Genomic DNA, 12,296 nt, shown 5'->3' on the forward strand with positions numbered 1-12,296 from the left:
GATGGCCAAGTAATTTTATAATAAATTTGGGACTAGTTGTAAGTTTTTGTGTGGTTTTCTTTTTCAAAGGACATTTTGTTTTTACCCCCATTTTAAAGATCCCACCCCTTTCCCAAGAATATAAAGGAAAAAGAACAAAACCCAAAAGCACCTAGTGTTTTTCTGTTTTTTTTAAAGAAAAAATATATGTATATATGTACACACATACAGGCATATGTGTGTATATACACATATGTATATACATATATATATATACACACACATACACATAGACTGAGTATGGCAGTTCAAACATGGAGGCCATCTGGTGAGAGCTGGCATTTGAAGTGTCCATCCTTAAACTAATCTACTGAAGTGAAGGGAATGTTTTTATGGAGATTAGGGTTCTGACTGTGCCGATTTCGGCTGCGCACAGAGGAAAACATCATATTGCAACCTGGGACTTTGCACTTATGCATTTCTCTCAAATGCACTGTTTTGTAGTGCACTCTCAGGGTCCCCTTGTTGCTATACATTTTGTGGCAAATGTTGCACATTATTCCACCATTGCTCACAGACACACTGTTGAACATGAGGGATCCAGGAACTTCAGCCCCGATGCCTACAGGGAGGGCAGGGACTTCAGCTTTGTGTGCAGACTCCCCACTGTCACTCGCCCCATCAATGTCATCTAGGAGAATCCCTTCATCACTCCCTGCATCAGATTCTCTGGAGGAATGGATGCTGCTGCTGGACTGGATGCTGGAGGTGGTGCTCAGGTCTAGGACCATGTAGTCTTCAGTCATACCTCTCCCATAGCCATTCATGTGGGAATCTTCAGTGCCTGCTGGGGAGGAGGCATCTTCCCTTACATCAAGCCCCATTTGGTGCTGTGCACCATAGATCTTCACCAAAAATTCATCACGGAGGTCCTTGCTAAGGGAGGGCTGAGATGAGTCTAGGCCCATGTCATCCAGCTCTTTGGTCAACAGTTTTCGGTGCAAGTTTATGTTGGCACTGTGTCTAGGAAAATAAGAGGGAAGGGGTGGGCAGGTGGGGGGGAAGGGAGGGATGAGAAAAGAGGGGGGCATTTTTAAATTGACTCTGCTTTCATCAAGATATTATATAAAATACATTCCCTGCCAATGATACCATCTTAAAATCATAAACATTTCTGCTATTTCCTCAGGGCTCAGGATGGGTAAGTGGCGGAAGGGGTAATGGGAGAACTCTAAACTAACATTATCTTTGTGAGACAGTCAGACCTCTCATTGGATTCAAACCCTAAACCATGATTCTTTTCCTGAGTAACTGATCTGTTAGTTTGACTAGGGTTTGTATATGTGAGTGTGTGTGTGTGTGTGTGCGTGTGTGTGTGTGCATGTGTATGTGTGTGCGCACACGTGCATGTACTTGCGTGTACACACGCATGTGGGAATATATAGCAGCAAGAGACCTCAAAATAGGCCTTTTAGAATATGACACTAGGGCATTCTAGAAAGAAATGGGAAATGCCCTCTAAGGAGTCAGTATTTTAGTTTTCCTTTCCTTTTGTTTAGAGAAATTCAGAAAAAATACTGTGAAATTGTGAGAAAATCACATTAAAGAAGTAGGTGAGCTACAGAATCAAACCTATGAGGTTACTTGGTACAAGTCTGAGTATTAATGAAGACTATTAAAGGATGATGCCTGGTAGTTTTAAATCAACCAAGCAAAGGGTTTCAATAACCCTCTTATATATTAGCAATTTAAGATAAAATACTAAGAATAAAGCCTATTTTCTCAATATATTTGGAATCACAACTTATTACAAAGATAAAATAAATGTAACTTTTGAAAAGTTCCTGCACTTTAATTTTTGCCTTAGAACATGCTTTATACTAGTTAAATTTTCAGCTGTACCAAAAAAAGGGAAGAAAGTAGACTTTTTTTTTTGCTTTTTAAAAAATAAAAATTAATTCCCCCCTCCCCTAAAGAAAGAGAAAAAAATCTTAGGGACAGGACAAAAATGTGTAAACAATGATCTCCTCTCCCCCACCCCCCACCAAAAAAAAGCCAGTCTCAATTTTTAACCAAATCCTATATTTGTAGACAAGCAAAACTCATGTGCAACTTCCTGGGAGTTTTGTGTAGAAAATATAGGATTCGTTCCAGAGCATCCATAGGGATGTCATGATTTACAAAGTCTGATATGCTATTATCTATCTGAAAAACATTGCCTCAGTCTCCCCCCTCCCATTTATTTTAAAAGTCCCCATGGGCATATACCTCTCTCCACCTGACAAGGCTTACATGTTAAACAAATATCTAAAATGAAAGCTATGTTGCCAGAAGAATTAATAATAATAATTACTTCTCAGGAATGAGAGAAGTTCAACAATATACTGGATTGTTACAATTAAAATAACCAAAATTGGCAAATGAAAAGTTTGAGATATCTCCTGTAAAAAATTAGAAGAGGACTTTAAGACCCAAAGAAGTCACTTCGTCAATTTGGTTACAAGAGTGGATGGGTTTTCTTGGAAACGAAGGGTGGTTGAGAGGTATGTGCCAAATAGACAAAGAAAATGGAAAAGTTTTCCACCTTTCCACACAAGACAGTAATAGCACTCTTGATTTGTAGGGGCAGAAGTGTTATACACACCTCTCCACACTGCACTTAGGAAGGCTGAGCTTACCTTGTGATAATAAGATCAGCTTTCTAATCTTTTGCTAAATCGATCACAAAAGAAAGCAAGAATGAAAGACAGAGAGAGAAAAAGAGAGAAAGGGAGAGAGAGAGACAGAAAGAGAGAGAAAACAAATTCACATTCTAGACATCTGGTTTTTTAAAAAAAAATAAACTTAAACAATAAAATAGGGATTTAACATGTTCTGATCATAAAACCATTTTCTGTCATAAGCCATCATCTCATACTGCTGTCTTGGTGATTATCAGATCAGGTGCACAATCCAAAATCATAAATCAAATTAGACAAACCAAATTCACAGCATCGTCATCATCATCCATAAATGAGTTCTAAATAGATGCATGCAGTGTGCAGATACATGAATGATAAACAGAAGTCGTCCCTGTGGTCCCTGCTCTGACACAGTTGTTCCTTGCTTGCTTAGTGTCAGATGGCAGATGACTGTGAGTGCGGGCTGCTAAGCCCAGTGCAGGAAATGCCTACTGTGAAAGTCTTTATCCTGATATGTGCGTGTGACACCACTGGAGTCATTGTATGAATGCAAACATAGATATACTATGTACTATTACTCTATTGATTAAAAAAATCCTAACTGAAAGACACTCGTGAAATTCTACTCTGTTCTTTTCTTAACACCCCTCCCTATCTTAATTTCACAAGCACACATTTTGTGATTGCTGTGATCTAGAACTAGGCAGGTTGAGCTCTCTGTTGTTTCTCACACATCGGCAGTTACCATTTCCTTGGTTCACTAAGAAAACAGCAGCCAGACACACAGCAATATCACCAAGAATCATTGAATAAAGAAGCAGGAATAAATTAACACTGAGAAAAGGACACACTGATACCCCAGATGGACACGTCTTCCCAAAGATGACTTGTGAAAATAGACAACTCCGTTGATACTGTAACAGGAAGAGATGTTTCTCTTCGGGTCCCACTTACAGCAGTGGAAATCTGTAATCTAATTAGGTGATGTACCAGCCCTCAATATCTGTCAACCAAACGATGTGCAGAAATGTGTAGACCAGCTCTGGCACTCTGTTGAACAGTGTCCCTTTTCCGCTGTCAGCAGTACCGTTGGCTTCTGCTAATATAATTACATTGACTTTTATTCAATTAAGTGCCATCCCTGGCTTTAAAAAAAAGCTACTTTATCAATTGATTCAGGTGTAATGCAATAATAAAGATGAACTCATGGCAGTGCATTAGCTCTGCTGTTCATAACTTTTGTACACAGGTTCATTCATAGTAGTCGATTTCCATTATGCAACCACCGTTCAAAAGAATTGATTCTTTTATGTTCATTTCTTAATCTATTTCATTTTTGTTTAATAATCCTCCTAAAGGCCATATGCAAAAACACTCAAGTAGGGATAGGAAGAATGCATGGTGGGAAGTCATCTAATATACTTTGGCAATGTTGGTTTGGAAAATCTTTGATGAAGTATGGAAAAGGATGAGGAAAAATGAAGGGAGGGGATATGTGAAAGGCAGAGAGGAAAAAAAAAAGGTGAAGGAGAAAAAAAGCAGAGAGGAGGGAAAGGGATGGGGAGAAGAGGAGAGAATCCTTTTAGAAATGTGGTCAGACTGAATATGGAAAAGACTGATGACATCAGTTGAGTTGATCACTTCCTCCAGGTCAGAATCCCTCCTGATAAAGAGCAAAGAACAGCACTTGGTTTTAACTGGAACCCTAAGGTGTCATACTCCGTGGCAGTCAATTAGTTACCATAATGTATTTGGAAATAGACACAAAGACCCAGGGTTAATGGCAATTTAGGGAATGTTATGAGTTTCTATGGATCAGCAGAACAGGGAAGAGAAAAAAGGGAAAAAGGAAAGACATTGACTGTAAAGTTCATATACAGATTTAGACTATGAAATGTATCAAAACAAAGAAAACTGGAGATTCCTTCTGAAAAAGCTTTTAAAAACAGGAAGGTTCAGAGATTGTAAGAGAAAAATGATATTCTTAAAAGGAGGCAAAGAATCAATTTATCACAGATGTAGTAAGTAGAAGAAATAGTCCATGAAAGACATCTTCGGTCCCAGATGTAGATAACGGACAGAACTGGAATCATGTTAAAGACAGGAGATGCCAACATAAAGCTCTTATATGGTTTCCTCTAGACATAGACATCATTGTATTCTAATACATTTCTAGAGAAGGTATCTATCCAAGATAGAGCCAGGACATTCTACTTGGGAATGGGAATGCATGCATATTTTACCAGACCCCAACATTGTGGGTGCCAGTATTATTAATGCTATGTTTCTACTTGATTGTTGATGGATTGGTTATGTAGGAAGTGCAGAAATGTGTGGGCAAGTTCCCAGGACAGTGGGATGCCTTGAGGGGAAGTGAAGAGCATGGGTGGTGGAGAAAAGGTTTGGCCTTGGTTGTACTCATTAGGACAGTGGTCCAAAAATCTGGCTCCAAAAATGGTCATGTGCCTTCAGATCTACGGTAATGTGGCAGAGCTTCAGAGAATATATATTTTTGCCAACAGGCACTGGATATATCAAAGAGCAAAAACTAAAAATCTGAGGCATGAAGCTGAACCTTTAAGAAAGGTAGGTAATAAGGAGGAATTGGCCCTAATAACACCTGAATTCAGTCCAAGGGAGTCCCACATACATAATTATGGTATGAATTTAGCCCTAAAACTTGGGCTATAATCAGAATGATCAATAGGTCTTTTGAGTAGCTTTAATTCATGTTTCTTTTACCTACCCTGGACTGTAAGTTTTTTCTGTAGTTTACTGAAGGCACTGAATATGATAAAGCCTTCAGTGCATGGAAAACCATAATTATTCTTCTTTCCAAATTTGGAATGACAAAGATAATAATGATGACTGAAAATGATCTGATTGGACTGAAATGGACTCCAGACTTTCCTTCCCTATTTCAATTCTCCAGTGAGATTCTCACTAGGTATAAACAGAAGAAAAATGAATATAACTTTGGCAAATGCAGTCAATTAAATGCACATGCTATTTGCCCAGTGTGCCTAAGTCCAGACTTGGGATTCTTCAACAGTTTTCTTTTTAACTTGTCAATGTGCCCAATTCTATTTAATGCACTGGTTATCTGTGAAAATGAAAAATGTAACAGCTGGATTTTAAAGAAAGAATATGAGCTTTTAGAGTTCTGTTTTGAGATGTAAGGAGGAAATTCAAAATGAAAGAAAAGTGTCATGGCTAACTTCAAAGTCAGGCTGTGGAAATCAGAAACTGGATAATCCATTAATCACAATGTATTTTTAGTTCCAGACCTACATTTCTAGATAATGCTAAGTGAGATATTAGGCCATTGAATTCAGTGACCTGAGATTACAATTGTCAAGAAGAAGGCTCCAAGATAGATGTGAACAGTGAAGCTTTATATAATTAGGGATTATCAAAAAATAAGAAGTTTTGTGACTTGTACAAGTAACTATTAAAACATACCTTAACAAGAAATTTGGCTCAAATGTCACTCTTCTCATTTGGGGTCACAGTGGTTTTTTTTCTTTTTCTTATTCCTCTACAAGTCAAATTGTAGTATGAACCTGGGTGTTCATAGCACCTTGCATGTAAGGAGATGCTCAGTAAATATTTGTTTATTGATTGATACATAATTTGGGCCTGGCTGGATGGTTTATGGGAGTATTCTGTCAATCTTTAACAATGTTTTTCTACACTGAAGTGCAAGACTGCCATTCAAACCTAAAGAAATGGGGGTGAGGAAAGCAAGCCTCTGATCTACCTTAACAATTTTACTGAGACTACTGGAACACTCACTAGATATTGCCTTTACATAATTTGTGTATTACTGTATATTAATGGTGGTGTCTGAGGAATGTTTGCTGCTCTGTGAAATCAATGACATTTCTGACATGGGAAGGTTTTTGTTTTTTAAGAAATAGGAGTTGTTAAAAAGGTTTCTATTTTAGGTTCTTCTACAGGAGTCCTGAAAACCATCACCCTGCACAGGAAGAAAATTCAAAGCAAAATGCCATATAACACTTACTAAAGCCAAAAAGTGAAGGAATGCTTATTAAATGCAGGAAATAAAGGACAAGTAAATTCTTGCAAATTAAAAATGTGGAATTCAGTCATTTCAATCCCTTTCAATATGAAACAAATCATTCACACTGGTCACGCAGACAGTTCCCTCTACACTCAAATTATTCACTTGAAGATAAGCTCCCACCAAACTCTTTAGGGGTTTAACTAATTTACAGCACAGATACGGCACGTCTGTTGTAATAACAGGTAGGATGTATTGGGGTCGACCATTTATCAGAATTAGACTTCTTTTCTCAATTCGCAGTGAATTATGCTGCCTACACTGCTCCTCTCTCTCAGAGCTTGCCATCCCCTTACGGCCCCTAATGTGGCAGGCAAACAAAATTGACAGTCTCATCTTGTCAACAAGGGGTGATTCTCTTGAGAAGCCATTTAACTTTGCAGAGGAAGCAATGTATTAATGTGCCTGTCCCAGGAATGTTAATCATCTTCTAGCTTCCTCTAACTTTGACGTGAACGAAATCACCAAATTTGTTTACTAAATGAATCGTAATATGCTAATAAGAAAGCATGACATATACGGAAAAGCCAAACAGATGGTTTGTTTACTCCACTTTGCAACTTTATAAATGTTGTAACTCTGAAGATGTTAGTGAGAATTATTGGTTTGTTGGCAGAGGCAAACGTGCCTTTTGCATACTAAATCTGGTGCTACAGTTAGAAACCAATTTGTCATTGCTGGGGAATGCATAAAAAATGTTAATGGTGTGATGGCATTTAGGGAGGAAGGATGGTGGGATTTGGTGTGCTAGCTGCTCAGGTTAAGTACAGAATTGATATCCAAGAGCAGTATTCTTTACCTATCTTCTTTTGAGCTATCTTTGAGACTTCAGGGCTTCTCGGGAGGACTGATTATTCAAGAGCTACGTACCTGTTGCACTGTTACAATGAGAGATGTGTTACATGGTGAATGGAAGTCTGTTCTAATGGCAACTGCAAATGCACTCAGGCAAGCTCTTTCTAGTTTGAGAAAAAAGAAACTTGGGAGGCCTGGGTAGCATACTTTGCAGAACTACTCAGAATGCATCAGAGTTACACGCTGTAGTTTTAACTTAGCCAGCTGTCCCTGATAACTAGACCAAATCCCTCAATCACCTCTCTCTCTCCCTATCTCTCTCTCTCTCTCTCCCTATCTCTCTCTCTCTCTCTCTCTCTCTCTCTCTCTGTCATATTCTGACTTTTGGAAGGAGTTCAAATGAAGATGCTCACATTTCTAAGAGTTTAATGAAATGTATCCTCTCATGATGAACTAAAAATTTAACTTCTTTATTCAATGTGTGAGACAAAGGGTACCACCTTTTTGGTAAAATTCATAAAATTTAGAGGAACACTTTAATTCTGTTTTTAAAATACCCAAAATATAAAATCATACTCTTGTTAAGTAAATTAGATCATGGAATTATTAACATCTTGGGTGTATTTTCCTGAAAAATCACTATCATTTGACTATTTTCTCTATTATAATTACATGATGAAACAATTATCAAACACATATGAACGAATTTTGCTTTGTTGTTTTAACCATCTAAATTATGGCAGTAGCTATACAAATTAAAACAACAGGTTGAAAAGGAATCATTGCAGTCAATCAATAAGAAATTGCATCTATTTACCAGTAAATAAATTGGTTTTTTGAAACATTCAGATTCAGTTATTGGCTTTTCATTCATTTTTTGGGGGGGTACCACATAGGCACACTTTAAGATGTAGAATTTTCCACAGAAGGGATGCTCTCATCTCCCAATATTTCTTGACATCACAAGTACTACCACCAAGCCACTACCAAATCCTACTCAACCCAAGGGTACTATTAATCTTGTGAGATTTCCCTCATATACTGTCAGTGGTTATTACTGCTGAACTTTTAGCTCATCCACTGGAGAGAGCAAAGAAATCTTAAGGAAAGTATGAGTTCAGCTTGCTGTCCAAGGATCATTTCGGAGCAAGAAGCATTAGCAGTTGTCCCAGCCTGGCGCTTATATCTCATTTGAAACATCTACTCATTCCTGACCAACAAAGAAAATTTCAATAAAGTACTTTTACCGGTTTAACAACAGTGAGCTCCTGGGATTGTCAAAGTGCTCAGGCTTTTCCAAGGAGAGAAGAAATCAGCAGCTCAAATATAATTAACCTTCCATTCTCAATGCAAACTGCCACGCACAGGAGCTCTGCAGTCTATTAGTGAAGTTATAATGGCCAACAGGCAGAGGCAAAATTGGTCAAAAAGTTGGCTGCTGCTGTCATATTTTTGGAATTATGATTAATGACACTAATAATGTGGATGATTACTGATATGTGTATCTCCAGCAGTTTATCATATTGCTCTGGCTGCCTACGTCCACAATAAACAGGATGCTATCATTTACCCTTTTATTGAGGCAATCCTTCTCTTGAAGGAGCATATTCTAATTACTTTGTAATGTTTTATGTCTTAAACATTTTGCAGCTCTGGACCTTGCCAACTGCTTCATGTCCACCATTGATTAATTACTGAATGTTTAATCAAAATTTAGAACCTAATGTAGTCATTTATGAGCACAGTGCAGTGCCAAAGTAGTTAGGCTTGTATCCCAAGTTTGGAGAGTGCTGGGTTCAAAATCAAATCCCACCTCTGCAGAAAGATCCAAGATTTTCACCTTGGGTACTAGGAGTTTGCCAACACTACCTCTGCTGACAAATGGAAGGTAATCTAACTTAAGGATGCACAGAATCTTTATCTATTGACTCTCCTTTTGTATTTTCCTTTGCTCCTTGCATCCCTCCTTTCTTCATCTTTCCCCAGCCAACAAAATGTTAGCATGGGATGCCTTAGTGAGCAAGAAAGCCCTTGTGGATACCAGTCATGAGAGCAGAGTTTTGAAGTGGTTAAACAAGTGAAAAATAATTTGCTGGGACAAATACATAAGTTTTTTTTTTAATGTGGATTTTTATGGTACTGTCATACAACCATTCACCGTTGAAGTTAAGTGTTTTTTTAATACCATTACTGAACTGCTGAAATGGATGCTAATATAGCTTGGAGTGCTAATGTCAAGTCCTGGTAATAAAAAAGACAGACTGCTGAATGAAATAATTTCAAGTAAAAAATAGAACAAAAGTGCTCTCTCTCTCTCGCGCTCCACTTTTATTGAATTGGGACTGACTGAGCCAATTGCTTTAGAAGTCTGTAAAACACAATTACTAGTGAGCTGACTGACCCAGCATTGCCCCCTCTGTGACAGAGCAGACTAAAAAGGCTGCAGAATTAGTGCTGCTCCCCTATCCTGGCTATCAGACCCCAGACACTTCCTATGGAGGGGCTGCTGTTCTGTTGGCCAAAAAAGGTCTTTTCCTCATGAAATCTTGCTATTCTTTAGCCATGCAAGGAGGGTAACTTCACACATCACTGCACTAAATCAAGGTGCTCCATGACCTTCCACTTGGGTGCATGATTTCTGTCTCTTGAAGTCAGTTGTCAACTGACGAATGTGTGCGTATGTATGTGCATGATGTGTGTGTGTGTGTATACATGAAAAGAAATTGTTTTGCGTGTTTCTGGATAGCTGACACTATTTTAAATTTGAGTAGTACCAAAATTAAGGTTTCGTTTTTTATGCTCAACTGGAAGCAGTGGGCCTAGGTTTTTATAGGTGGACTCAAGATTAGAGAGAAGAAAGGGAGCTAAAATGGAAGTGGGTAACATCTCCCCCTCCCCCCAAAGGTTAATAAAAAGAAGTAATAAGCTTCATAAAGTATTAGAGTTAAGATCACTAACACTAGGCATAACAGCTTTTTATCCAGAATTTACAGCCAACATTTTAATTTAAGCGGATTGCCATGGGGGATGGAATCTCGGTGCTCTTTTAAAGTATAATTTTTATGCTAAATAATGGGAACAAAATTATCTTAGCAAAAAAAATGCACCACTTTCTCTTGTATCTCCTCTCCTCTCCCTCCACTTTTCCTTCTCCCCTCCCTCCCCTTCTATCTTTTACCTCATTTTGGCATCTGAGTATCAAAGTTACTTAATCTTTTTTTATGACACTAATTTTTGGCAAGTGCAGGACCCTTTTATTTTCTGCCACATCCATTTATTTGAAGTTTTTTTTTAGTCTTATGGCAAAAACATTAATTTTTTTAAAAGAATGTTTGCTTTTTTTTATTTTAGAAATGCCTGTTAGGTCAACTTTCAAAATGAAATTTAAACAGGAGAGAAGAAAAACCCCTCAACAATCCCAGCACGTCTTCTTAGAAGCAAAATAAGAATTAAAAGATCAGCAATAACCGATCTCTTAAAGCTAGAGGTAGATGGGAGGTAAAATAGTGGAGATTAAATTACAATGGAATTCGTGTGTGTGTCTCTGTGTGTGTGTGTGTGTGTGTGTGTGTGTGTGTGTTATGAGTAATCTTCTCACTTGCTTCCTGGTGGGAACCTGAACACATTTTAAAAAGCCTAAAGGAAGTGACCTCTCAAAGGGAACAAGTCAAATGAAGGACTGTGTGTCAAGAGAGACCCATGACAGGTATGTCAGAGTCTTTAAAAGGTCTGACAAAGCTCAAACAGCCCACCCAGCATTAACGGGCAGCAAACGAAAGATAGACAGTACAACTCTATTCAACAAACATTTACAAGTGTCTACAAAGTAGAAGGCACTCTGCTAGGGGTGAGGATACAAAGACAAAATATTTCCTGCCCTCAAAGAATTTACATTCTTCCATCAATGGAATTCACCAGGCACCTACTAAATACACCCTTCACAAAACTTTGTGCATGAATTACACAGATAGCTTGGACAAAAGTGGTTTGGGGGTGTTTTCTTTTTTTGGGGGGGGGAGTTAGAAACAGGGTTAAATAGATGTGTATGTCCTGAATTACTTGTGTGCTTGCAGTAGTATAGACCCAACTCATGAGGTGGTATGCAACTAACATCATTAGTTGTCTATAATCATCTGGCATTCTCCTACCTTTAGGCAGGGATATTTCAGATAGGATGATTGTCCACTATGCTTTTCGTAGTGGGATAAAGGGGTCAGCAAGTACTGAAAAGAGTGTGTCCTATAAGGAGCCAGGCCACCAGGTGATTAGCAAGACTGGAGGTTTACTTTGGTCTGTCGTAACAGTCCACGATATAAGGAGACAGAGTTTTCTTCCTTGCTCCCTTAACCACATATAAAGACCCAGATGACACAAGCTGCCATTGTAAAGGTTTTGCTGTCGTTATGAAAAACTATGGATGCAAAGGCAAAATCTGTTGGTCTGCTGGTTTCTATTGTGAAGCCAAATAGCTTTTCAAAAGAAACATCACTCTGCAAGTTAAGAAGCCACAAGGTCTCACAAGCTCACTTCATGGCATCTTAGAAAATACAGCCCAGAGCACATGGATTGACTAAAGTACAGGTAAGCAAACATACAATGTCTCTGAAATGTTCTCTTTTTGTACTTGGGGTGAGAAACAGAAACATCTTGTATTTGGTACCTAATTATATTAGGGCAAATAGTTCCCATGAAGTGGTGCTAAGTATTTTGTTTCTCAGAGCTATTTTTTTTTGGTATAATCATGTGTAATTATTGAA

The 12,296-nt window shown here is 38.2% G+C and overlaps 1 protein-coding gene across 2 annotated transcripts in view; it reads right to left on the bottom strand.

Moving 5' to 3' along the window:
- Positions 1–341: 341 nt before the first annotated feature.
- BNC2 (basonuclin 2) overlaps positions 342–12,296 on the bottom strand; it is a 345,784-nt gene continuing 333,829 nt past the window's right edge. For both annotated transcript variants that reach the window (XM_036738692.1, XM_036738691.1), the window contains one exon: positions 342–1,002. In XM_036738692.1, coding sequence (XP_036594587.1) covers positions 342–1,002 — 661 coding nt within the window. The remainder of the gene's footprint in view (positions 1,003–12,296) is intronic.

This window comes from Trichosurus vulpecula, chromosome 9, assembly GCF_011100635.1.
Source record: "Trichosurus vulpecula isolate mTriVul1 chromosome 9, mTriVul1.pri, whole genome shotgun sequence".
In the NCBI taxonomy this organism is placed as follows: Eukaryota; Metazoa; Chordata; class Mammalia; order Diprotodontia; family Phalangeridae; genus Trichosurus; species Trichosurus vulpecula.